At 36.2% G+C, this 26932-nt stretch overlaps 1 protein-coding gene across 2 annotated transcripts; it reads right to left on the minus strand.

Moving 5' to 3' along the window:
* Positions 1–903: 903 nt before the first annotated feature.
* LOC127976112 (uncharacterized) lies at positions 904–26917 on the minus strand. 2 transcript variants are annotated; one of them, XM_052580275.1, is made up of 6 exons: positions 26791–26917; positions 26305–26528; positions 13062–13143; positions 10703–11178; positions 7484–7537; positions 904–2713 (listed from the first exon to the last, which is right to left on the minus strand). In XM_052580275.1, exons 2-6 carry the CDS (start codon positions 26371–26373, stop codon positions 2588–2590), a joined length of 807 nt encoding a protein of 268 aa, XP_052436235.1. In that variant the 5' UTR covers positions 26374–26528; positions 26791–26917; the 3' UTR covers positions 904–2587. The 2 variants fall into 2 exon arrangements, with proteins under 2 accessions (XP_052436235.1, XP_052436234.1); XM_052580274.1 differs by having other exon boundaries at positions 26305–26891.
* Between the last annotated feature and the right edge of the window lie 15 nt (positions 26918–26932).

Raw genomic sequence — 26932 nt, forward strand, 5'->3', positions numbered from 1 at the left:
GAAAAACATGCTTATATTTAAAACTATGAATTGAATGGGGTTTGCAAATGCTATTTGCAACTGAGCTGCTTTAGATAATTTTGCATATTTTATTTGTAACTATACCCATTCCAATTTCCAAACTTGAGTGTGTACATTCTGCTTATCCTACAGGAAACTGGATTTGGATCTGATTGAACCATAGTACTGTATTTATCGTCTAATCAGGCTACACACACCCATCTTGATGTCTTCATTCCTGGCTTACTTCCTTCAGACCCTCACTGACGTCACTCTCTGGTTCCCTGAACACAAACACACAGCTTATTGCTCTGTTTGGGATCTGGCACAGCTAGGCCTGTGGAATCAGCCCACGCTGGAATGAGAATGCTCCTTTAGGGTGGATATGGAACCTGCAATGTTGGCACGCTCACTTATCGCCCGGCACACGCACATTCACAGTAAAAAAATAACACAACCTTCACACAAATGTCTTATCACATCAAGAAACAGCTCTTTCGAGAGTGGAAAGTGGCTTTTGTGAAGCATGTTTATGTAATAAGGGTAAAATGAGACCCAAACTTTTAGATGCCCCTTACTTATGCATCATTCGCATTAAGGCAAGGTTTCCAAAAATGGGGGTCCACGAGTTGGTGAAAAGGTAATTAATTAATAACAATAAATAAATAAATGGGGCTGCACAACTGTAATAATAATAAAAATAATACAAATCAAGGAATTTTATTAAATATTATACAAGTATAGCATTTCAGAGTTGCACTGTTCATAGTAAATGCAAACTCTATGCACTATGCACATATATTTTTATATACTTGCAAATCATGACCATTAACCAACAGAGAATGTATTTTTTTTTTTTTTTGAGCCATATGAGTATTTCAAGTAAATTAACGAGACACAAACTGGGAAGAAATATTTATTCCCCTCATTTGAGGCATTGAGACAGAAAAAAACAAATTTTCACATGCTGCAAGCATGTACTGCACTATATGCCCCTATAGTTATGTTTCAAAAATATTGTATTGTTTCACATAGATACACATTAACACCTAGGTGAAACTTACTCAACAACTACGGATAATTGTCCTTATTGTTCACCCTCTGGTTGCCCTAGCTTATTGACCCTTACACGGGTTACAACTGCAGTTTACATTCAGTAAAAAGTTTAGAAGTATGCTGCTAAATACATTACATCCACAATCAAAATCCTCAGATGGATTAGTTTTGAAATATACTGCATGGATAGGATTCCTGCTGTCTATATTTAAGATCACATGTCAAGTTCCATACTTAATTTTTTACACATCAGAAGGAAAACACATAGGCTATGTTTAGAATGGTATACTAACATACTCATCTTGTTATTTCTGCTGTATATTGTTTGTATAATGTGAAGAGTATGCACATTTTCTGGAAAATACTATATCTCACAGTACACTGTTCGACTGAACCTTCTATTTCCAGTATGATTAATAAACCAAAATATTTTTTTCCAGAAATGATTTAATGCAAACTAACCTTCTTTTTTCCCCCAATATAATCAACATACTGTTTTCAAGCATTTTTTGTAAATATAATCTGTTCTATCCTGTTTCACATCATATTTTTTAAAAATAGTACACCGTATACAATGTTTATTTTGTAGTATGCAGTACGCTAGTATTCAATTCAGCCACTGTGTGTATGATTTCTTCCCTGGTGTGTTTAAACAGTGTCAAAATATTTAATAAACTAGATATCGATGGGAAAAGTCCCTGTATTTAGGTACATAGTACTGAGAATGCTACATAGTAAGGCGCATGTTTAATATACAATATTGAAAGATTCTAGTTTAGTGTTTTTTTTTGTTTTGTTTTTTTCTTATTCTTCACATAAGATTTAATTATTTTGGAATACACATCAGATGATCAGCTCTGATTACTGATACATTGTTATGGTCAGACTTGCATAACATCTGAAGTTGAACAATGACTTGGAATATCTGGCCTGTGTTGTCATTATATCTGATTGTTACTGTCGCTTTCCACTTTATCCTGTTTATAGTTTGAAAAACTCTAATAGAAAAAAATGAATTAAGGCCCATTCTGGCATTAAACTGATTGTCTCTCATCACATTTTGCTGTCTAAACCCAATGCAACCTAAATGTGGTCTTACATTTTACTCTCAAACCGATGGTCTTGAGATATACTGTAACCATGTGGCCCAATCATGAGATGTTATCTACAAACCACTGACCAATCACTCCTCATTCCTGTTAAACACATCAGTGAGACCAAACCATTTGGTAGTGGTTTAATAGATAGCTCAGTGGTCATGGCCTTGTCATTACATTAAGTTCTAAGTGGGTTTCCTGAGAGAAAGAGAGGATGAGACAGCTAAAGGCAAAAGGTTACCGTCTCCTCATTCCTCTCCTACATTCTGGCCCTGATCACACTTCCTGTTTTGTCAACAGGCCTTATCACAGGGCCTTTGTTCACACTAATATCCTGCAAAATAAAAGCAATGCAAACATACATTGTCTTTATGTTGGGAATTTTTGGTCCACAAATGTGTGATGTTTTGTCTGCAAATTTCCAGTCCTATCCCTCAAGCACATGGAGGTTCCTCGGCAGTGAGCAGGGGGCTGCAGGGCGGAGCGTTGCTCAGAGGGCGGAAAGCAAAGATGGATGGATCGTAGGAGTATCGGGGTGCGTGACGACCACCACTGAGGTTCTGTGAGGGAACCACAAGAAACAAAAAAAAGGTATAAAGGTGACTGGAAGCTATATACTGTACACACACACACACACACATTGTAATTACTTGTGACTGATGCTTATTAGAAATATGACTCTTTTGCTATGGAAGAACATTATACTAGCGATTTCTGCATAAGCAGTCAATCAGTCTGCCCCGCCATCATCACTTTGTGTATGCTAGATGTCTCTGGCATCTGTGTCTTTGCTGTAATCATATCCACACCCATTTAACTGACCCTGTTCTTTTATGCATTACTGCTTACTGCATTTCCAGTACAACGAGAAACACATTTTGCATTTTTACTTATTAACTTATGCATACTTCATTTTATTATTATCTTGTTATTAAATATGTGACATTCTAGATATTTCATACTGATTTTGTTTCAGTATTAAAATGCTAAATTTGGATGTAACAAATAAATAAGAATCATACAAATAAGTAGACAAATAATGCATTAATATTAAACCACTAGTAACTGAAACTGTTTTCTTGCCATTTTTGTATGCTGAACTCCATCCAACTTTAACTTGATTGTACTACAGTAACATGAAGAACTTTGTCTAAAAGTTCCTCTAGTGTATCATCACTGGCTTACATGACCAAAATCATCAAAACCTGAGTAAAACCAAATGAGCGAAAAACGACCTGAAAACCTGAAAACCCCAGAGAAAGGAGGAGTTCCTGTGTTGGGGAATAAAAGAAGTACCGGTAGTTAATATGTTTCACATATGGCCAGCTAAATCTAGCCTGGATCATATTGCACAGCTCACAAAGATATACAGGCATGTACCACAAGGTTAAGCTCTTTTCCTGTCAAATAGCCACTCTTTTTGAGGTTTTCAAATCTATCAAGGGGCCAGATCAACACTTCATCGAAATAAAAAGAGGAGGCCTCTGCATTTCATTGCAGAGCTACATTACTCCATTTACTTTCTATAAGCAGCTGTTTTCAATGAATCTCCCTTCAGACAGCAATGTTCTATGTTTAATCATTTTAAACTGGTTTCATCCATGCATTCCTAACAGCAAATGACAAACTATCAAATACAGATCTTCATTTTTACATTTAAATAGCTCTTCGAGCCTAGGCTGACAAATTAAAAACTGAAAACTATTGTAAACTAATTATAACAAACAGGTCAGGCTTTCCTAGTACATTTTAAGACCGCATAATGCCTTTAAAACATCACATGACACACTATACCCCTTATACATGGGAAAGAATTAACCCCTCAACCCCTAACATCTGTCTTGTCAACAAGTTTGGACCAAAACTCATCCAGGCGATGAGACTGTTTGTCTTCTCTGGCTTCATCCACCAATGACTTTTTTCCCTTTCTCCTGCTTTGGTTCATTGCTTTCTTGTTTCTGAGCCTCTCTGGTCATGTCCCAGACCTCAAACCCCCATGATGATTTTCCCTATCCCCTAACGAGCCCCCAGATAGCCGCGTCCCTCTCCATCTCTAGCGCTCACCTGGAGCGTGGCCAGCAGAGAGACAGGGGCTCTGAGATAAAACAAGGGGCCCCAACCACTACATGTGCCGTTGGGAAAGGACGGAAAGTGAAGAGTGAGTGGAAAAGCATTAGTATTATCAGTGTTGGGCAGTAGCATAGCTATAAGTAGTGACACTTCTAGTTTAACTTCATTCGTCAGTGCCATTGTGGTAGGGTAGCTGTTTTCTGAATCAAATAGCTTTTCAGTAACAAAGCTCTTTTGTTGATCAAGTAGTGTGGTAGCTTCCACAAAAGCTACATTTCCCCAAATATTTCTGAAGCTCTAGATTCATTCGGAAACTGCTAAGGGTCACTGATCCTGTAAGTGATGCCACCACCATACACGGACCTGTGTAGCCAACAGAAGTACTGTGGTATGACGGTGACTTCTCGTTCTTCATGTTTTATGGCAGTTGGTCTAAATTGAGCATACCCATGCAAATACAGGTGCATATGCATTCAGTGTATAGTGAAGCTTCATTTAATGTAGAGTAACTGCTAGCTTAGCTCACTGATTGATATAGGGTTGCTTTTGTATATTAGAATGAAGATATTAAAATAAAATAAAACAAAAAAGTATGACTTAGGTGTTTAGGGCGATAAAAGTCCATTAATATTCAGTAATATTATCAATTTAACCATGATTTATTGATTTATTCTCAATCATTATCGTCTCCTGTAGAGATGCTTATATGTACATTGAAAAAAAATGCAAGAAAAAATTTACTCAGAAGTTGCATTTTCACAGTTAATTAAAACAAGCTGCAAATAACACACTGGATTATATGTCAAATTCTGAAGAAGAAACTTCAAATGTTTTTTTTTTTATTATATTTTTTTATATATATAATTGATGAACTAAATGAATGAACTAAAAAAAACTAATAAAAAAATTAAATGGAAATGAATAATGACACTTTTTTAAGTGACGCTACCCAACAGTGACCTCCAGGCAGTGGTTTCATTTTAAAGTGGAAGTACAGAACAGATGTTATGTGAGAGGAATCCATGTCTACTTAGCACCATGTTTAGTTTGAGACTCTGTGAAAGTGATAAGGTTTTAATTTTCACAAGTCTACAAATTGACTTGAAAAGATCAATGGACAGAAAAATATACGAGGTAATCTGCGAGCAAGCATTTTTTTATTTTGTTTCTTCAATAGCAATTTCTTAGGCACATAGGTGCACCTTTCTTTTTAACTGAGCTGTGAACATCATTTGACGTTTTTTAAAGATTTACTGACTAATGATGAGTTAGTTTATGTGTAAAAGCACATTATTAGACTTTGATGAGACTAATAACTAGGTTAATTTACATCTATTTTTATAATTTATAATCCTGGTAGGGTCTCAGTGCTGGAGCCCATCCCAGCATGTCTTGCAGCAAAAGTATGTACACTAATATAACCATACAAATGTATCATTGTGTTGATTGCTTGTTCCAAGCATAAGGTGCGTCGCATGCTTTCTCATGAGCCTTTAACTCAAAAACATAAACACAAACACAAATGTATACTTGATTAAAACAAGTTAAATCAGAAAGGGGACTTTGCCTCCTCATTTTAGAAGCACACTGAACATCACTGGTGTAAAATCATGTTTTCTTGTGGATAATAAGGCAGATTGCATTGCTGCATTCACATTAGAGATTTTAAATACAAAAGTACAAAATGTTAAATACAAATGCTTTTTTTAAAGATGTGAATAATTGACTCATGTTATTATGTTGACTTCTCAAATCATTCATCTGCCATTGCTAAAAGCTTCCAAATTTATATTGAAATTAACACCAAACTATAATAATCCTCCTGCGAAAGTGGTGGAAAAGGAAAAGAAATAGAGAGCCTGAAAAGGAACACAAGATGTGGCCACCCAAGGAGGAAATAGATACACATAATATGACAATAAAGAGTCAACAATCAAGGACAAAAGGCAAAGGAAAATAGAGTGGGAAAGCAAAGAGAGTGGGAAGAGCAAAAGAAAGTTGAAAACAACAACAAAGCGGAGGAGTGAAGCGATGAACATCTTTCTCTCTATGATTGTAGATCCTGCAACAGCCGGCACTCTATAAATGGAAAATGACTTCATCCTAATACACACACACATACACACTTCCTTCTCCCTCTCCCTTTTCATCCCTAGCTCCTCTCCTCACCTCTTTCCATTAATCTAATAAAAATGGTCATCCAATCTCCTGCAGATGAAATGGAGGTTTCTGGATGTTCAGTGGAGAGAAAGACAATTACGCAACAATTATTTTGCAAATAGAACATTCTGCAGGAAGTAAATCTTTAAGTAAATATTTATTTATTTTTAGCATGGTAACAGTCTGTAAATGTGAGAATGCTGTGGTATTTAAATGTTACTGAAAAGTATCTTAAATAATACAATGGTATTACCACCTTTTTTTGTTTTTGTTTTTTTGTAAGGGGCCCCTAAGTGGTGACACAGATTGTGTTTCTAATTCATTTCTCTGACTCCAGCAGCCTGGTCTGCAGCCAGGGTTGCCCAAGAGTGTTCCAGCTCCTGTGCCATGCATGGCAGGAGGAGGCAAGCAGGAGTCACTGTTCTGCAGTCCAAAAGGTGCCGAGCTCATAATGACGTCACACACTGGGCCTTCTGGAGCAGCGTGATGAGTGCCAAAGAAACACACGGGGTCCACGGCCATGGCTATGAGGGTCAGCGGGTGCACTTTGGCCATGCTCCAGTGCACCGCCGAAACAAGGCATGCTCACATGTCAGTGTTTTATGAAGCAATCTAACCACTCTCATTCAAAGAAATCATGCTTCTTCTGTCTGATCAGATAAAACTGATCCAAGACTAGAAAAACATTTCTAAATAATTTACTATTTGCATAAACGTAACTATTTATAAAAGGCTAACTAAATAAATATTTCTTAGGTTTTCTATAAACAGTGACCCCAAAAAGTATTTAGATACATGAGGATGAATGTCACTGCATTAGAGGAGATCCATCTATCTATCTTATTGTCTGTCTGTCTGTATATTTATCTATCTAACTTTTTATCCATAACATTTTTGCATTTATTACAAAGTTCAAACACTTAAATTGCACATATATTCTTTGTCAGCTTTTTGAAAAGTGTGCTTATGCATTCATTCTTTATAACAGATTAAACTTTATTTAACATTTTGTTATCTAATGCAATGGCATTCATACAGTGTGGTTTAACTGAATACTTTTTAGGGCCCACTTTATCTTTTTTTTCTTTTGACACACTCACCCGAATCTTGATAGTCCTTGTTTTCCCTCCACAGTTCTTTTTTAGAAGCATTTTCTGAAACAAAAAGCAGAAAGGAGAAATTGTGGTTAAAAGGAATGACATAAACCTTCCATAAATCTATACAAAGCCAAACTCCACAATAAGGAACAAGTTTTCCTATTGTAAGTATAAACATTTACTACTTTTTTGCCCTTGAGCTGTTCTGGAAGAGCTGTGGAAGCTCTGGGCCACTAAAAACCAAAACGAATGACTCTTTTATGCAACAGAGCAAAACATCCAGTGGGCCGCCTCCTCGGGACAACCGTGGAAATCTGTTTGCTTTCCTTACCCAGAACTCTGCTGTCAGTGCTAAATTAAAGACTGATGACTCAAGATCAGAGGTTAACTCCATCTCTTTACAGTTCATTTTAAAAACAGTATACTTAGGACTTATGAGACTAAGCAGTTCATTACACTGAAAACAATCAGTGATCCTCATACACAACTTTTATGATAAAAAAAAAATAAAAAACTACATTATTTTCCCTCATTTCAAACTGTGACAATCTTTATTTTGTGGAACAAGAAGGGGATGTTTAGCAGAATGTTCATGCTGCACCAAAGACCAGGACTATCAACAAAAGGACAAAAAGCAGTTTTACAGTTTAAAAAGGCAGTTTAAAAGTAGTCCAAAAGACTCATGTATCAAAATCATTTTTATAGACAGGAACAGAACAAAATTCAGTCACTGATCATCTTGAACTTCAAATCTGAATGGTTTTATTGTGAGAAAAAAAAACACAAAAAGCAGCATGAACATACTGAAAAACATTTTTATTTTCTTTGAAACAATATAAATAACCCTTTTGTGTCTGTAGAGATAATTTTAAAACATCATATTACAAACAGGGTTTTTCATTACAGTAAAAACAACCAAGATTGTTCAAAGCTATCTATGAGGAAATACCTAAAGGAAGATTAATGCACATTTCAAGCAGTATCTTTGGTCTACAAGGGAAAATCCCAGTAAAAAAAAAAAAAAAAAACAACAACCCAGGAATTGTTACATTTGTCCAGATCTGATTGACTGGGAGCCAAGGTTCAAGCCCAAGTGGAGTTTAAAATGAGCTTGGCCTCATTTCAAAGTTCCCAAAAAAGGAGATAATGTTTGTCAAGCTCACTCAACCATGGAGGGCAGCATTTAGACATCTGTCAGACAAACCATTAATTTCACTCAAACAATAGCTGGACCCCTGGATTTGAGATATAAGTAACTGCATATGTGCAGGAATGGATTAGTTGGTAAGGATTATTAATGAAAAACTAACACGACTCTTGGCCAAATGTAGCACAACATATTAACATAACAGCTGTCGTATATAATTAAACGTGATGCATGGAAGAATGAGGCTGGACGTGGATTATTTCATGTTTACAACTTCAGCCAATAATACTGATAAGACTTAGTAAGACTTAATATTTCGAGGTTAAAAACTGATTTGATTTTTGAAAATTACAGCAAAATGATCTTTTAGCAGCTTAAGATGTTATACGAGCAATAGCCATGTGGGTAGCTTTGAATAGTCTCCCATATTGTTTTTCTATCAACACCTCCCATTCCACTTGACCAAGCACACACACACATGCACACACACACGCACACATACAGTGTACTCAGAGAGTCTTATGGTCCCCAGCCATCTTCATTCAGCTCCTCTCTCTTTCTGTTCTCGTCTTTTTGCTCTTTCTGTCTCCACATATCCTTTTTTCCATTCTGCACAATCTGCTCTGTATATTTGAACACCTGAAGACAACACTACTAGGTTTACTTGTCCTACTTTGCTGTTTCATTCACTCTATTGGGCTTTTGTTTAAAGAGAGGGAGGGGGGCTGACATCTGTCATCCTCTCTTTCTCTCTGGAGGTGGCGGGCACAAAGCCCTGGAGCACATGGAGTTGTCTGAGTAAGTATAGTTGTGTGCATTGGTCCTGCATTGTTTTCAAACTCAGCCATTGAGTCAACAAGAACTGTTGGTCTGAAACAGTATTCTCAAGAGATTTTACATCAGAATAGAAGATGGTCTTTGGAGTTAAATTATTTAAGAAGAACTAACTTTTTTCCAAGCATTTTCACAATGACTGGTCCTAAAGTCTCTTCGATGGTTGTATGTAGTCAATTTACCTCAAAATCATACAGGTTTTCCTAGCGTAGTAACCAGAGTTTCCAATACTTTTGCAGAAACCACATAGTTTTGCCTTAACAGAAAAGTATCTATCGTTTTATAATTTAAAATGTAAATATCTGCTAAATGTTCGGTTTAATAAATTATTTGGAAAAAAAAACTTAATTTACTACTGTTTCTAATGCAATAATGTTTACACATTTTTAAGTCTGATTTTGTCTCTAAATAAATACAAATACATATATTTTGAAACCTTTTAAACAATGAACAATTGGCTTCCAGCCAACTTTCCTATGAATTTATGCTTAATGTAAACAATGCTTTATGCGTGTGTTTGCATCACAGAGTGCTAATTTTTATGTTTGTATGAGTATTTTTCTCACACGCACTTATTGCTTCATTTTGCTTCATTCATTTTAATGCATTATCTTTGAGGGTTCCTTCTATTTGTATTACACAGGATTAGACATGGATTGTTTTTCTAAAAATCTTAGAAAGTAAGTCCAAAACATTTAGGTGGAATATCCCTTTAAACTGATCTGCGTTTTTTGTTCATAGTTTGTACAGCCATTTGCTGTAAGTCTTTAAAATTATGTTTTTTGGTAATATTCAAATCTGATTTGCAAACCCTTCACATTGACAGACTGATTTGGTAAAGTGTCCCTATCTTTTATGTCTTTGTCCCCAGTTTATCCATTTGGACACAGAAAGCATGTTGTAGCTCTGTTGAGTGAATCTGATCTCCTTCCAACCCCCATGCTCTATCCTCTTCCCACCTTTTCCATTTTCCACATCCATTTCTTTAGCCTTTTTGCTAAAATATGTTAGTGTCACATGCCTTTATACTATTAGGACAATTTTCAGTGACTAATTCCAGGAATAATTTAATTTGATTTGTTATCAACCTTTGTACTTTTTCTGGACGGTTGAGAACAGGCTTAAGACTTATAGTGTTTTTTAGAATATGATGCTCAATGACCAACAAAAGATGGTTGTGTCATCTCTTGCAAACTCACAAAGTTTCCTGTTGGCTAAATAAGAACTTTAGTGCCTCTTACCTGCTGCATTTTCTCCAGGTCCAAGCTGGGGCGACCTGGTTCTCCTGTGTAAGTGGGCCGGTGCCGCCAGTAAGGCATTGAAGGTTGTTCAAAGTGGCTGAGAATAATGGGACGGACAGGAAGGCGGGCTGGGGTGTGGGAAGGCTTGAGAGCTCGAGGAGGAGAGGAGCTGAAGAGAACAGGGCTGGGAGAAGCGGCGCTCAAGCGAGGTCCAGCTGACGATTCATTTGTCCCACACAGGTCCTTCACCTCCTCATCACTAGAGGCGCTGCTCATGTCTCCATGTCTGTGCCACTTTCGACCCCCCTCAGCCCCCGTGGCTCCTGCGATGCGCTCCAGCTCCTCTTCAGAACTGTGATGGTCCAAGATTGGGTCCAGGAGTAAACGGAGACGTCGTAAGTGGGCAGGAGAGAGAATGCCCTGATTGTGCTGCTGGCTAGTAGCTAGAGGCGTCAAGGCGCAGTTTCGTCGACGCTCTGCAAGGGGTGCAATATAGCCGAAAGGTGTAATTTAGCAAAACATAAACTTACCATCAATACCATGAAGCATATTGTGTTTGCATGTCTTGCTCAAGAGCACAATGATATTTAATGTCTTGTTCCTTAAGGGGTTGTTCACACTGACAAACATTGCTAGAGGTTAGTTGCTAGTCTATATTAATACTGAACTGCAGTATCAAACTGTATAATGAGGTGGATCACCTAAGCTCCACTGTCTTCACTTCTTTGGTAGATGCCATATTGAGTCACTGCTCAGTTGAGTTAGGTTCAAACTAGGGGTTGCACTGAGTAATCGACTGGTCTACTTCAGTGGTCTGCAATGATACTTTAAGCTTGACATTGACTAGTCCCTGGTCCTATAGAGGGCGCAACAGGATAGGAAATCTTTGAAGGACTTCCACATTTACGCTCCGATTCCAAACAGTTAAAATGACAAATAAAGGCATACTCTGAAAGACTCCATAGGACATGTGTGATTATATTACTGGATGCTCGAAATTGAATGGGAGAATGCACATTTTAAACAGCTTATTGTACAGTAAAAGTTAATCGCCGTACTAATGCGCTGCTGCACTGTAACGCACACACGTAGACTACAAATAGTAGCACTTTACATAACTCACAGATCGTGCCCACACAGAATCATTCAGCACGGAAATTTATAAACACTGTTCTGTGATTTATCAACAAAATAGCTTAGAAACTGAAAAGTTCAAGCATATATTGTATGTCTTAATAACTGGATCCCACATCTTCACTAGTAGAGAGATGCTGAAAGGTAGAATTAATTCACACACGCAATCATTTTCACTAATACATTCATATGAATATAATGTTTACTTTGCTATTTTATCTGTATCTGATTTAGAACGAGGAGAAATCTGTGAGAAATATAATGACCCAAAAACAAAAGAACTGATAAAAATGAGCTGTTATACGAGCAACAGCCATGTGGGCAGCGCTGTGTCAAATGCCATAGCTGTGCCATGCACAAGGTGTTTGTCTCAGCCCCAGGCTCTTTTTACTTTCCATTAATGACGTCATCAGCGACTTGTCGACTTCTACTCGACTTCCATCATATAAAAGTTGACTTTAAAAAATTTGAAATCGTTCAACCCCTAGTTCAAACTCTGATACTCAAACCATAATAGATTAGACTAAGCCAATTTCCATTACTCTTAGCCTGCAGAGAGTACAAAGTTTGTTTATATGACAGACTGTCAGGTTCAATTGATAACTTTATTGAAACTCATTTAATTTGTCGATTAAACATCATAATAAGGGTCTACACTAACCATTACTTTTCTTTTAATGCTCATACTTTTTATGTACACTTTTTTTTTAGATACCCCACTATTATATATGTAAAAAAATAACATCAGGTGCATTGCATTAAGGGTTTTAATTTTATTTCATTTAGAAAAGGTTTGATGTTAATGATTGCATTTACCTTCTGTTGCAGTCTATTTGATTTATATGCATATTGACATGATAGTCTGCTCAGAAATGAAAATCCTCTTGTAATTTACTATAAAATTTGTATTCTCACACACACACACACCTATCATTTCCCTTCAGATCAACTGTAAACTGATTGTATGGATAAGTGGAAGTCATAAACATCTGGGACAGGATAAGGGTGAGTAAATAATGAGAGAATTTTCATTTTTGGGTGGAGTACCCATTTAATGACGACAACATTTCAATAACTTACTTTCAGGTTTCAAAAACTTGCTTAGTAACTTATGTAGATGTTTTATTCTATGCATTATCTATGTAATATTATATATTTTATCAATTAGTTGTTGAAGCCCTGTATGCCATAGATACTGTATATCCATGTGGAAACACACACACACCTCTGTCAATCTGTGCCAGCTCTTGGTTTTCCCCTTCTGAATCTTCACTCTCCCCCCCTTCCTCACTGCCATGGTAAGAAATCTGTTTCAAAAGCAAAGCAAAGGTCAAACAATCCTGAATCACAATGATACAAACAAGAATACTGTTACAACTCACACAAGCAAATATAAAGCGATTTTCATGCATCTGTATTCCAGTTTAATAGCATAAAAGTATTGCTTATCATTTTCTATAACAATAAGAACAGTGATTAACACTTGGGCAACTTCTTAGGAAACCTTATAATATTACAAAGGGTGAAAAAAACATATGCAGCAAATGCTGAATGTTTCTAGCAAACAATCCAACCTTAACAAAGGGATTATCAATTTACTTGTGATTTAAAAAAAAATGTGTGTGATGATTTCCCATGAAGAAGATGCCTTCAATATGCAAGTGTGATGTGGGTGGTTGCCAGAGCAATGCTATGTGGTTGCTAAGGTATTGAGTGTCTTTAGCATGTTATGCTTTGGTTGCTAGCATGTTCAGAGTGGCCCAAGTATGTTCGCTTGATATGCCCTTTTTGGGATTTGCCTGCTGAAAACCTGTAGACTGATTGTTTTACCAGTAATACAACACCTTAATAATCTACATGAATCATGCCAAATAATGTGATACATCAAAGTTTAATACCCAATTTTTTTTCAGCAATGCTTGCCTTAGAAATCAGAACTATTCACAGATCCACACCTCAACTGAGATGAAAGTGTGATAAGATTAGAATGTGTGATAAAATGGAAAAGACGTGCTCAGTAAAGTTTGAGTAAAGATTCGAAAGTGTGAAAAGAAGAAACTAGAGGTTAAGAGAAGTAAAAACAAGAGGCACACCCAATACCACAACACCATTTATTTTATGACAGCTTAGCTATGTCCCATTGTAAACTCATTTAGACAAGATTATTTTAAGCGCAAAACTGATTAAAAGTCTATCAGCGAATGAGAGAATGGAACAGAGAGAAAACCCATAAGTATGCACAAGTAAAGAGTTAAGTAACACAGTCCACGGTAATTACCTTGTCCAAGCCCAGCTAACCACTTGCCATCTGTTCTCAAGAACACACACACACACACACACACACACAACACACCCCACTTCTCTTTTCATCTCTTTCGCCTTTCACTAAGCAAACAGCAAGAGAAACTGAATGACTCAAATGTGTCACTCTTTCTCACATGCACTAGGATCTCACGGCAGCTCAGGGCCCCCAGAAGAACCATTTCCACTCAGCAAAATACAGTCTGTTTTGGATCTTAAAGTCACCACAAATTACCATTCCTCACCACCAAAACCCCTTCCTAACACTGTCTTCGGTTATAAGAAGCTATAATCTAGGTTTTCATTAAGTTTTACGTACTTAGAAAACTACAGCCCATTACACACTGTATTCAAGAGCATTGCACAAGTTTTAGTGGTGATAACCATACAAATAAATACAAAGTGAATGCTCCTATTGTTCCATGTGTGTACAGAATACACAAGTCAGTCCCACTACGAGGAAAAAAAAAATAGCTCTTTAGGTTGTTTTTGTTGCAACCAGAACTTTCCTGGAAAGAGTTTGGTTTTATAAATATCATGCCTGAAAATTCAGTTAGTACAGCATCAAATAACAATATTACACACTGAGAGAGGAGAAGGTACAACAATATTCATCTGCATTAGAAAATGTATTTTCAAAATTTATTAATTCGAGTTAAATCGTTTATTTAGAGTTGATTATTTATAGAAACCCATCTATAACTAAGCTGGTTTACTGTAATAACTTCCCAGACATGTTTATTTGTGAAATATGGTTATTAACGCACAGTAACCAGACAGATATTCAATAAATATAAAGGCTAAATAATGTACTGTAGTTGTTGGATTTGTAATTTTTTGGTAGTGGAAACCAAACAAGATATATCCTACTATACTTTCAAGTAAAACCCCAGCAATTTTCGTTGGAAAACTGTAACTGACCACCAATTTTCACAACAAGTATGTGAAAAGGCAACAAATAGGTTAGTCAGTGTACACCAATTATTTCTATTCAACTTAAAAAAAAAAAAAAAAAAAAAAAAAAAAAACTGGTTAGGACACATTGTGAGTCTACAACTTGCGTCACCCGTACAGTTCATGACCCATACAGCATAATAGACTGCAAGGGTTTTCATGTTATGGTAAAAGAGCTAAACCAAGGAATGCTATTCCTTAAAGTGATTTCTTACTTATACAGAGCTGCCTATTGTCAAAACTTGCACTATGTATATGCTTGCTTGATCTACAAAGAAAGCAGAGGCCAAATGATGAATGAGAAACAATTGAGTAAAATCGCAATATATCAAAGTTTTGAACAATAATACATTTAAAAAGAGCAATATTACTGTATGGTGGTGACACTGATATTGATATATTTAATTCCATGTCGTTGCAAATTCTTACTCCTACTGCAAGGTTGTATTGCCACAACAAAAGTGCAACCTCTTGAAAAAAAAAAGAAAATGGAAAAAGCATAAAAAATTAAAACACCACCAGAAAACCTGTTTCTGAATGTAATTATATATAAAAAACTTATTTTGGGAATAAATGCACAGTCAGCCTGTCAATATATTGAAAAACCAACCTTGACAATGTGATCTTGCATCACTCTGAAGGAGTTTACTTTGTGATAATAACCAAATGTTTATTAATGGTTTGGTTATGTAAGCCGTTTTACCATGCCAATAAAGCAAATATTTCTAGGAACTGAAAAGTATAGCTTACGTGTGAGCCTCAACTGTACACACTGGCCTCCTTGTGTCGAAGCTCTCTCAAATAGGCATAGGGTGACACAATACAGCGCTACAAGATGCTGGCAAGTGACCTTGGCTTAATGGTGACAGCCAATCAATAGATCCTGGGAGCGTTGTTATACATCCAGCTTTGCTTCAACTCGTTTCAGTGTCAGGAGAGAAAACACTACTGATACTTAGTCAACTTCTGGTTCTTTGCCTGCACTGAAAAGCTCTGATAGGATCTCATGGGTGCAGATACAAAAAGCTGCTCGAAAAGGAAAAAGCAGTTTCAGCATAAGTGTATAACAGAAAGGCAGGCTCTGTGTATAGTGAAAGCAGAAGGTAATGTCTTTTGAGTTAAATAGTGGTCTGAAATATTATTTTGGCTAGAAATGGACCCCTACATACAAACACACATGCATATCACAGCAGAGTGACTGGACTAAAAACTGCAGCACTACATGAGGCCTGTTTCCCAGGGAACCTCCCCCAGATGGGATGACAACATCTTCACAGGGGATTATGGGATGCATGTGTTTGAGTGAAAATATGTTAACAGAGCTATTATCAAAATCATCAGCATCAGGGCCAAATTACCCATCAAGCAATTCACTATGGTTTTGGACTGAAATGAAAGTACAGTCTGTTTTTTTCTCAAATAATTGTTTAGGCAGTATCAAAATGTAGTTCAAAGGAGGCAAGTGCTCACATGCCACTGGCTTTGAAGATTGAAGATACATGAGATCCAGCATATTGCCTCATACTACTAATGTTTTTAAAAGCTATTCACACTATGAATCTGAATTTTTAAAGAAGTAGGTTTGAATGAACGTCTCTCATCCTTCACATTACTTTCACCAAAGTTCTAACCTAATAGTAGGATAAGCGCAAGCAAACAATTTACCTTTGGTGCATTAATATTGTAGTCCAATGTCCAATTAATATTATAGTCCTGATGTGCAAATATTAATATTGACACATTTGAAAGAGGTTGCGAGTAATACCAGCAGCTGTGTTATTAGCTGAAATAATTAATAATATTTAATGCTATTTTAGACCTGTAACTATCAATTAAGTACTCTAGCTTAAGCACACTAAAAATAAAGTTAAAGGAAATAAAAAATACTCTCATGGTCACTATTTAACTTTGCCTCAATGGCATACATTAAAATTTCAACAGGCAGCACAATCATCCAGTGACTGGTAATTTATCAGAATAACTGACATACAAATTTAGTAGGGCAGGTGAACAACACAGGAATGTGGCCGCGCTTGAACGATTTTCTTTGTAACTTTATATGATAAGAGCACCATAGTGCAGGGCCACATTTTTGTTCGGGGTGATATGAGTTTGGTAAGAACCCATTCGTAGCAGTTCTTTTCAATTTACATTTTGAAACAATCAAACTAACATAGTCAGCACTGTTTATTAACATAAATGCATGCCTTTCTGCAGGGCTGTACTCATGTCGGAGCTGAATCACACGGTTTGTGGTTTCCATCCCAGCCCGTCTTAAGCAGTGGACCTGAACTGATTTGCTTACACATGGATTATGTCTTTCCTTCATCTCTAGGAATACATACATTTTATCAACATGAAGTATAATTTGAAAAAATGCATGAAATTATACTTCATATCAATAATTAAAAGTATGACAGTGCTAACTCATGGTTCTAAATGTTTACCACATTCATGTATATTCATGGAACTGACATAACAGTAAGATAAACTTTTAAGAATAGAATGGTACCATGTCCCGAAAACTGTTTTTAAACATGTTTTATTGATAACAGTCTAATAATAAAGTAATAAAAAAGACAAAAAGGGCTAAAACATTCCAAGAAACATTAACACCTTCAAGGAATGATTTCCTTGGCTTTGAATTTAATAATCCCTCACTGTAGTTAAGTATAGGATTCAAAATAGTTTTTGGTATCCCTGACAGGCAGGTTATCTGGTTTAAAATTGATTTCAGACATTTACAGCAGAAACTAGAACAACCCGTTTGCATTAACGTGCAAAAAAACAGCATTTGCATGAGGGTTTGATGCTGACCACAATGCACTGCTCCTGCAGACAGAGCTGTTTGCATAGTTTATGGTTTACTCTCTGGATCCTCTGGCCCTGTCTGAGCTCATAAATTGTAGGGTTGTCAATGTGTTTGTATATGTAACATAATCAGCTGCCCTGTAGCCTCAGGGTCTACAGTACCATCCTGCAAAGCAGTCTGGGAACGAGAGAGGCAGGGAGGTGCCACTGTTCTAATGGCCTTCTGGATTAGCATTGGCTATTCTCATTTGAATGTGTGGGGAAGATTAGGGTCAGTGATGATGGGCATGGATTACAAGCTTTGGAGAGGGTGTGTGTGAATATGATATAAGCCCAAAAAGCTGTTGGAGCACAAATGAGCTGTTAGTGTTATAATGCTCAAAGATAAATGACATGCCAGTCTTAACGATATTATGAGGGCACCTAGGAATGTCCTAAAACAGCAAAAAAAAAACAATGCACATACTAGTGAAATACAGTAACAATGACGTAAATTCTATCCATTGTGTGTACTGGCACACATCAATAGGTACTGATTTTGCAGTGGCATGCAGGTGCTCCGATTAGTTGACTTTATTACAGCTGCTAAGGTGAAATGTGTAATTTTAATAAAATACTTTCACATCTTAAAATGTAGAGAAGTAAACCATTTGTAGACCAACAAACATACTGTGGCTCTATCAAACCAAACCAGACAACACAATCATCTAATGGCAGTTCTTAACAAAGTTTTGGCGAATTGGTGGCTTAACCCTAAGAATTCTAACAATGTAATTTGTATATTTTCATATGATCTGCATACTCCACAGTCACAGTTATGTTTAGGTTTTAGGTAAGGGTTGGGCATTCAATGTTTTAAAAAAAAAAAGATTACATACAAATTCATATGAAATCGCAACCTTGTAAAATGGTTATGTTTAACCATGAAGATCAGGTTGGATCAGCCCAACACAGCAGTATTGGCTCAAGCTATGGGTTGAATTTGGGGAGGGAATATCTATTTGTATCAGGAAAAGAGAGTGTTGAGTGTTCATCGATACCTTGAAAAGGACACTGGAAGTGATGTGACAAAACTATTAACCTAACACATAACCTGAAATTTCTCCATATCAATTAAATTAACTTTATAGCTCATCTGTCTAGACCAGCGTAACCAGCGTCACATTTCTAAATATAAATCCCCCACGTATTTGCCTGCTGGGCTTCCACTGCTTCTATTACAAGTGCATTGCTGTAAACACTTTTTTTTATCTTCATAAACAAGGTATTTCCTATGGCAAGCAGCAGCAGACCAGAGATGTCTCAGATATTATTATATAGATATTAAATTACATTTCACCAAGAACATGAAAGTGTTACTTTGAATGACATAATAAGTAGTATAATAAGTAGGCAGGGTCCACAACCCATACAGACCAGAACTTTCCCTAAATTGCGGTTGCGGACTACACTGTTGAGTGGTAGTCCACCATGATGTCCGCAACTGTGCATGCATCAAAAAAGAATGCAGTGCAGCATAAAAGATGGTGCTTCTGAATAATCAAATGTCAAATGGGACACCCTACGGCCCCTTCACAAGGTTTGGAACAGGGCCCAATTCTCTCACTATGCACCAAAAATGTTAAAACCATGAAAACCTCTTAATGCTGATAGCTAAATTAATGGTCCTGGCCCATTTTCCTTCACAGTCCTCAAAGAGAGTCCCTCTGAGGGGTTTAATGATGTCTGTGATGTCAAAGCAGTATGCTGTGTAGTGGGCGGTAGATGAAAGTTGCATAATGGGCGTCAACATGCGTGTCACAGCCATGAGTTCTAGCTACGCCATCTGCTAAACAGTTTAGAATGGTGATTGGTCCTGTAATCATGGCCAGTCTGTGTGTTTGTGTGCACATCTTTTATGCGCGTGTAGATCATGTGTGTCACATAGACAGCAAATGACTAAGTGTAACCACCGTAACACACCACCGCACTTCCATACTGTTTAAAAGTTAACATTCATATTAAGGTTGCCCCAGAGTAGTCAACGAATTGATGCTTTGATTCGAGGAGCCTGATTGGACTTCCAATCTAACAGTCGAATATTCGCGGGGTGTTACTGATTATGCCATTTTGACTATATGGGGGAGCTCAAATGTTTGATTTCACATAGAACTACCGATTTTCTCCAAATAAGTTAATATACAGCCTATTATGATAAAGCTGTAAGAATCTGAAAAGAAAGAAGCTTCAAATTAATATTTTAAAGTGCGTGAATAAATCCAACCACCCCTATAGATTTATATTTCACTTTCCATAATCGATGACCGAGAGAGGAGCATCTTGGCGGCAGGGATTTATTGGATATATTATTTAAATGAGTCAAGCGCTTCACTGTAGTACTAGGGTGATATCTCTTCAGCGCACAATACAAGCAGGTCAAACTACAATGCAGAATATTAATAACTATGACTGGGACTGTTATATACATACTATTATAATGAGAAGACCATTATACTAAAATGCTGTGAATTTTTTGAGTTTAGCTGCCGTGTTTCTGCACATTGTTTTGTGAAGAACGCGTCCACAAAAGGAGTTCATATTCAGAGCCCTGCAGATATGTTCATATGCATTTGGGCCCTTTTTGCAAATAGCCTTTAAGTCTTAAAATTAACGTTATGTTGTATAAATAACGAAACGTATTCTATATGAAATTATGAGTTGAATCCCATTGATTAAAAACTTGCTATCAAATGCATCACTCTACTGATCAATCAATCAATCACCTTTATTTATATAGTGCTTTAAACAAAATACATTGCATCAAAGCACTGAACAACATTCATTTGGAAAACATAATGCAATATGATAATGCAAAATTACTGATCATCCTCAGCGTGTGCAGCTCAAAACAGAAATGCAGAACATTTACTGCTAACGTTTTAGGCCAATGTTATAATGAGAACACTATTGAAAATTTTTTTTTAATTGTTATAGTTTCCCAATATAGTTAATATATTATAGTTAAACAATTTCCCTGTGTTTTAACAAAAGTAATTATGTTAGTCGAATGTCTGACTTGACTCGTTAATGAATTTTGCCCCGCCCCCAAACATATGATTCGACTATCAGTCGAATATCGACAAGATTAGAAAATTCCCATTCGACCACAGTCTCAAAAAGCAACACATAATCAGATGCATTGCATTTCAGTACATTAATAAACCTAATTTCCATTTCTCTTAAAAGATTAAAGGGGACCAAAAACTTGAGGTTGTGAGGAATATACTATATGCACGCACCTTTAACAAATTTTCAATGTATTATTCTAATGTTTATTTTGTAAATGCCTCTTTAGCTCAATGCAGGTTTTAGATTTCACATGAAATATGTCTCCATGCCCTCAGTTGATTGACATTTTCATTATATCAGCCACAAAAGTGGATAGTGGAAAAGTGCCCACCTTCATGTCAATCCAAAGCAGAGCTTTCTTTCTTATGCAGAAATATTTTGAAGAATGCTTAGAACCAAACGATATTGGAGCCCAATGATTTTCAGTGTACAGACAAATAGATATTTCTCAATAGTTTTTCTATGTTCCACAGGAAAAGGAAAGCCATAAACTTTAATTTGAATGACATGAGAGTGAGTATATGATGATAGAATTAAAATTTTTGGGTGACCACTTTAACACATCCTTTCACAATGTTTAATTTTCAACCACAACTATCAAAACATTTTATGTATGTATGTGTTTTCTACTATAACACTGGGGGTTTCACAAATCCCAGGATTCCCTGATAATATTTATTACCAACCACAGCTGAATTCTGACCAACTTGCTAACAATGTCCAGCAAAATGTCCTTAATCACTACCAGCCACAACCGTGCATGTATCACATTTTCACTCAGTGCAATAGCAGAATTATCAGTGTTGAAATTAGTTTCACTGCAATTACAAAAAACTAACAGCAGGAATCAATAATGAGGCAATAATACAGCTGCTTGAAGAAATTATCTGATTATGTTTTTATTGTTTTAATTTTTATTTTTATTATTACAATGACATGTATGCTTATAGCAGACATAAGCTGCAAATTATGTCATATTATTTAAGGCCTATAAAATTTACTGCAGCCCAAGAAGCCAAAGTACATTTCTGCCTTTGGCTAACCATACTACATACTGAGTAAGTGGAAATTACTCGAGCAGGAAGCTAAAAATGCTATTACAGCATAAATGTGATACAAATCTATAATGTCATATTTACTTAGCATTGCTAAATCTTTTTTTTTTTAAACCATTACAAGTATCCAACTTTTATTGGCCTGGCTGGCAAGAATTTCTCGTCTTTCCCCTCCTGACTTATAGAAATGCAAACATTTGAAAAACTGTTTGTTGTTTGGTATGATTTAGATGAGCGTGTGAAACCAGAAACAATTGTCCTTACATTTCATGACAAGTTACATTAAGCCCGCACAACTGACATAAAGTCATTGACCTTTTTGGCTTGTGTGTAAACATAACAAATTTATATAGGTCGGCAATCTAATGTGTTGTAGATTGCAAATGAATGATTAAACAAATCTGATAAAGTGTATACTTTCGAACAGAGTATTGCAAGACTCGCAAAGGCACTATTGTAACATGAAGCAGTCTGCTAACCATGGGAGTGTTTAGGCCAAGTCCTCTGTGGTCAATTTAAAATCACACAAGGAAAAAAAAAATAGCCACACTCACAGCTGCTTTTTACATTTTTGCACAAGTGGACAAGAACAAACCAATCAAAAAAAAAGGGGATCAAGTGAAAGGCTATGACACAGGACACACTCAAACACAGGATGACAAACAATAAAAAGTGTTTCAAGACTCAAACAAACACCAGCCCTCGGGGGCCATGACTTCAGCTCTGTGTGTGTGTTTGTTCATGCATGAAGGAGACTTTTGGGCAACTCTAGCTTCTGGGTTAGTACAGATCTGTTTATGTGTCCTCCTTGTACAGTGTTGGTTCATTTGTAATATTCTCTAACTTACGTTTGAATTCTACTTCTGTATTTTTAATTTTATAATTTAAGGCCTCTCCATATGCCACTCCATGTAACAACATTCCCCAATGTGATCAACTCTATGGATCAGAGAAGCATGATAAAGCGTGTTGTGTGTAGGTCAAAAGTTGCAACACAATAGTCAAACTTTAAATACTGAAATCATAACGTTCATTCCTTTGCTTATTATTAATCTTCTGGCTTGTATCCAGGGAACAATGCCATGAAGATCCTCAAATTTCTTCCAAACCTTCTCAGTGGTCTACTAGATCTACTCAAACACTTATACACAAGGCTTCTGTCAGCAACCCAGCAGTGCCAAAGACGTTTCTGGCAGAAGGCCACACTCCAACCACTGTAATTGTATGTATTAGTGTAAGCCACAGGGTCAAGCTGAGATCAGGACATGTGTCCATTGGTACAGGAATAACATTCTTTGGCACTGAATAGTCAAAATGTCTTCCCATCTTCTTTTAACATGTTGAGATCTTGAAAAAAAAAAAAAAAAAAAAACACTGAAGCTAGCTTCTCAACTGAAGCTAGCTTGAAAATCAACCAGGTATTTCAACTCTTGGTCTTGACACTGAGCATAGACAAGCTTTGCAATTCATACTGTCTTTCAGCTACAAATCCCAGTCTATTACAAACAAACTTAAAGGGTTATTTCACCCCAAAATGAGAATTTGTCCATGTTTTACTCACCCTCTAACCATCCTAGGTGTATGTGACTTTCTTCTTAAAGACAAATCCAATCAGAGTTACATAAAAAATTGCCCTTGCTTTTCCAAGCTTTCAATGAGGTAAGCTGGTGTTTGTTGTCAACAGTTCAGAAGATGATAAATAAAGTTTGAAATCTGGATATTTATAGTACAAAAACACATAGATTTGCTACAGGAGGCCTTTATTAACCCCCCAAAGCTGTGGAAATTTTATTACAGATGCGCGCACTTTATTAAACATCTTCTGAACTGTTGACAACAAACACCCCATTACCCCATTGAAAGGCCTGGAAGAGCAAGGATAATTTTTTATATAACTCCGAATTGATTATTCTGAAAGAAGAAAAGTCACATACACCTAGGACGCTCCAAGGGTGAGTAAAACACGGAGGAATTTTCATTTTTGGGTGAACTAACCCTTTAAAATCAACATAAAATGGAATTCACAACCAGTTTTACCTCCATAATATGTCATTTCCAAGTGAAACAAGATATTCAATGAGAAAAGACTTGTTTTATCTATTAGAAACCAATTAGATCATAAAAGGTAAGAATTACATTAATTAAGGAGACCATTACACTTATCTTCTTTTTCCTTTCATATTTTTCTTTAGCTACTTTTTGGCCTTCCATCCACACTGAGATGACATTTTTTTCCTATTTGAAAGGGATCTTGAATATTTAATCATGTGATGCATATTTTCCTAACAGATACATATATTGTTGTGCCTGTGATTTGCGTCTTCATATTACATTCATAAAAATATGACAGAAAATGAACGTGAAGTTGCTATCTTGTATAAAAACTGCGTATTAAACCATACTGTACATGGAACAGTGATTTTGAGTGTGACCTGAATACACCAGTGAGTGGTGGAATATTTTGCTAATAAAACGACAGAGCTAGAAAAATAATGCGAGAATTTAATGTCTGGTCTCTACTACTAATATTTTTAATAAATTAAAGACCCATTCATACCAAGGACGGTAACTATAAAGATAACAATAAAGATATGGTTCTAAAAATCGTTCTCAATATTAAAAAAATAGCAATGTCCACACCACAACTATAACGATAAAGACGAAGAGAAATTATATAGTTGGAATCACTTCCAAAATGATTTTTCTCCAGCTGATGAACGATTTAAAATTGACAGCCAATCAGAATCCATCCTCCTGTAACACACTGGAGAAATTAAAGCGGCTGATGAGTATGCACTTAGAATAAACATACGATATTGTTCACTGGTGTGGACACTTATATCGTTATCTTTATAGTTATCGTTCTTGGTGTGAACGGGGGTTAACTAAACAGCTTTTTCTCAATACCAAGCCCATGTAGCTTTTTTTACATAAGTCAAAAGGAAAGTAATTTCATTTTTCAAAGGCAGTTTATTTACTAGTTATTGTTCTTTATCGCACAAAATATTGTAATATTAATACAATTTTATAATCGCACAAAAAATTTTACTCTGGGAAAACTCTCAAAAAGTAAATCATACAGATTTGTAACAACACGTCTATAACATTAAATATATATTCCCACTTTTACAACTGTCCTAAATGGTCACAACTTTATAGCAGCCTCTCCAATTTCATTCATCATCAGTTTTATAGTAGATTTCCATCCTGCTACTGCCACATTACCCCCATCCCCCTCCCCAATCAAATAATGAAACTGGAACCAGCAGTTGTACAGATCAATCAACTAGAAGTGTCACAGGGAAAATGTGTAAACTACTATGGGGATATCCATGGAATGGACCAAGAAGTGGACTCTTTCTTGATCAAATAAGCTTAAGTACATACAAGCTTTAGGCTACATCTTTGAGAAACATCACACCATGTGCTCAAACAAGAAGTGTACTGACAAATGCCTATACGAAAGGTTAAGATGATGCATTTACGACAGAGAACCAACATTAGCTCCAGTATTTGAAGTATTTATGGATTCTATAAAGGTATTACTTAAAAAAATGAAAAAAAATCAAGATGGCGTAAGCAAGATGCCATCATACTGTCTCCTGCTAAAACTTTTTACTCACAAAGTCATCTGGTTCTTTAGTTTATTCCTTCAAATAAAGATTGTTCATTCACGTATTGTCTCTGAGGACATATTTTCACGTTGTTTGTGCACTTCCAGTTTCAAGTGTATGTGCGTATGATCTCTTGAATAAATATGCACAGAAGGCTAAATGAGTGGGTAGGTTTTAAAACTTTTCCATGTTACAAATCCACCTTGAGCTTAAACAAACACATTGTTGTACAATGAGACATGAACATGGTAAATAGAAGGCTTCTGCAATCCAGTGTAGGAAAATACGGCAGTCAAAAGACAAAGTGCTTTATGGTTACACTTTCACATTACAATAAAGATACTGTAAAATACTGTATGTTGCTATTAATTATGACAAACCTAAGAATAACGTGTGATTTCAATCAGTTCATTATTACTTTTTATTCTTCTTTATGTAACATTAACACTGTATCAAAGTACGACACTCACTTTAATCTACTTTTATTTGAACATCATATAGTTCTGCATATTTAATGCATCTTGGCCTACAACTATTAAGTATTACTATTCGTGCTGTCAAGTTACATAGATTTCCTTTTTTAATAAATGGATGTTTTATGCAATATAGTTATATACTGACTTACCTTTAGTTGAAAAGGATGGATCTCATTTAGAGAGTGTCTTCTGAGTTTTTTAGTAAGGGTCTTCAGCATTCTGTCTTTCCTTGATTGTTCTAAGCTTTCTTAGAGATCACTTCTTCAAATTACAGATTCATATCCGATACACAAGCTCTGGATTGATCAGCTCTTTCTAAGAACAGTCAATGAGTCTATTCAGAAATGTTCAGCTCCATGCAAACAAACTCATGCTGAAACACAAATAAACAACGATCATGAGTTCCCAGTGCCAAAACAACAGAAGGTCCCCGTGCACAAAGAAACAGATCTGTTTAAGGCTAAAATAAGAATAGTCTCATAACTTGATCTAAACATCCATTACCCTGATGAAGGTAATTTAATTAAATATAACTATTTAATTCCTGTATTGTATTGAATTGACCAGCGACAGTGACATTCTTCCTCAAAAAACGTTCTTAAAATCCAGATGGGTAAAATCAATGTTAATCTTACTCCAAACAACAGATGGACGAAGAAGCTGAAGTGTGTATAATAAAAAAAAAAGTCTCCATAGAATCTCAATCGCACTCACACATACGTATGCGCACTACACACCACTCTCACAAGCTCATGCTCGTCGTGGTCTCCCATTGGT

This window comes from Carassius gibelio, chromosome B17 (assembly GCF_023724105.1).
Source record: "Carassius gibelio isolate Cgi1373 ecotype wild population from Czech Republic chromosome B17, carGib1.2-hapl.c, whole genome shotgun sequence".
NCBI lineage: Eukaryota > Metazoa > Chordata > Actinopteri > Cypriniformes > Cyprinidae > Carassius > Carassius gibelio.

Excerpts from the sequence above, each read along its gene's own strand:
- LOC127976112 (XM_052580275.1), bottom strand. The coding sequence starts at position 26,373 with ATGCTGAAGACCCTTACTAAAAAACTCAGAAGACACTCTCTAAATGAG. Across the intron at positions 13,144-26,304 it reads TCCATCCTTTTCAACTAAAG|ATTTCTTACCATGGCAGTGA; the intron begins GTAAGTCAGTAT and ends CTTTTGAAACAG. Across the intron at positions 7,538-10,702 it reads ACCTGGAGAAAATGCAGCAG|AAAATGCTTCTAAAAAAGAA; the intron begins GTAAGAGGCACT and ends TTTTTGTTTCAG.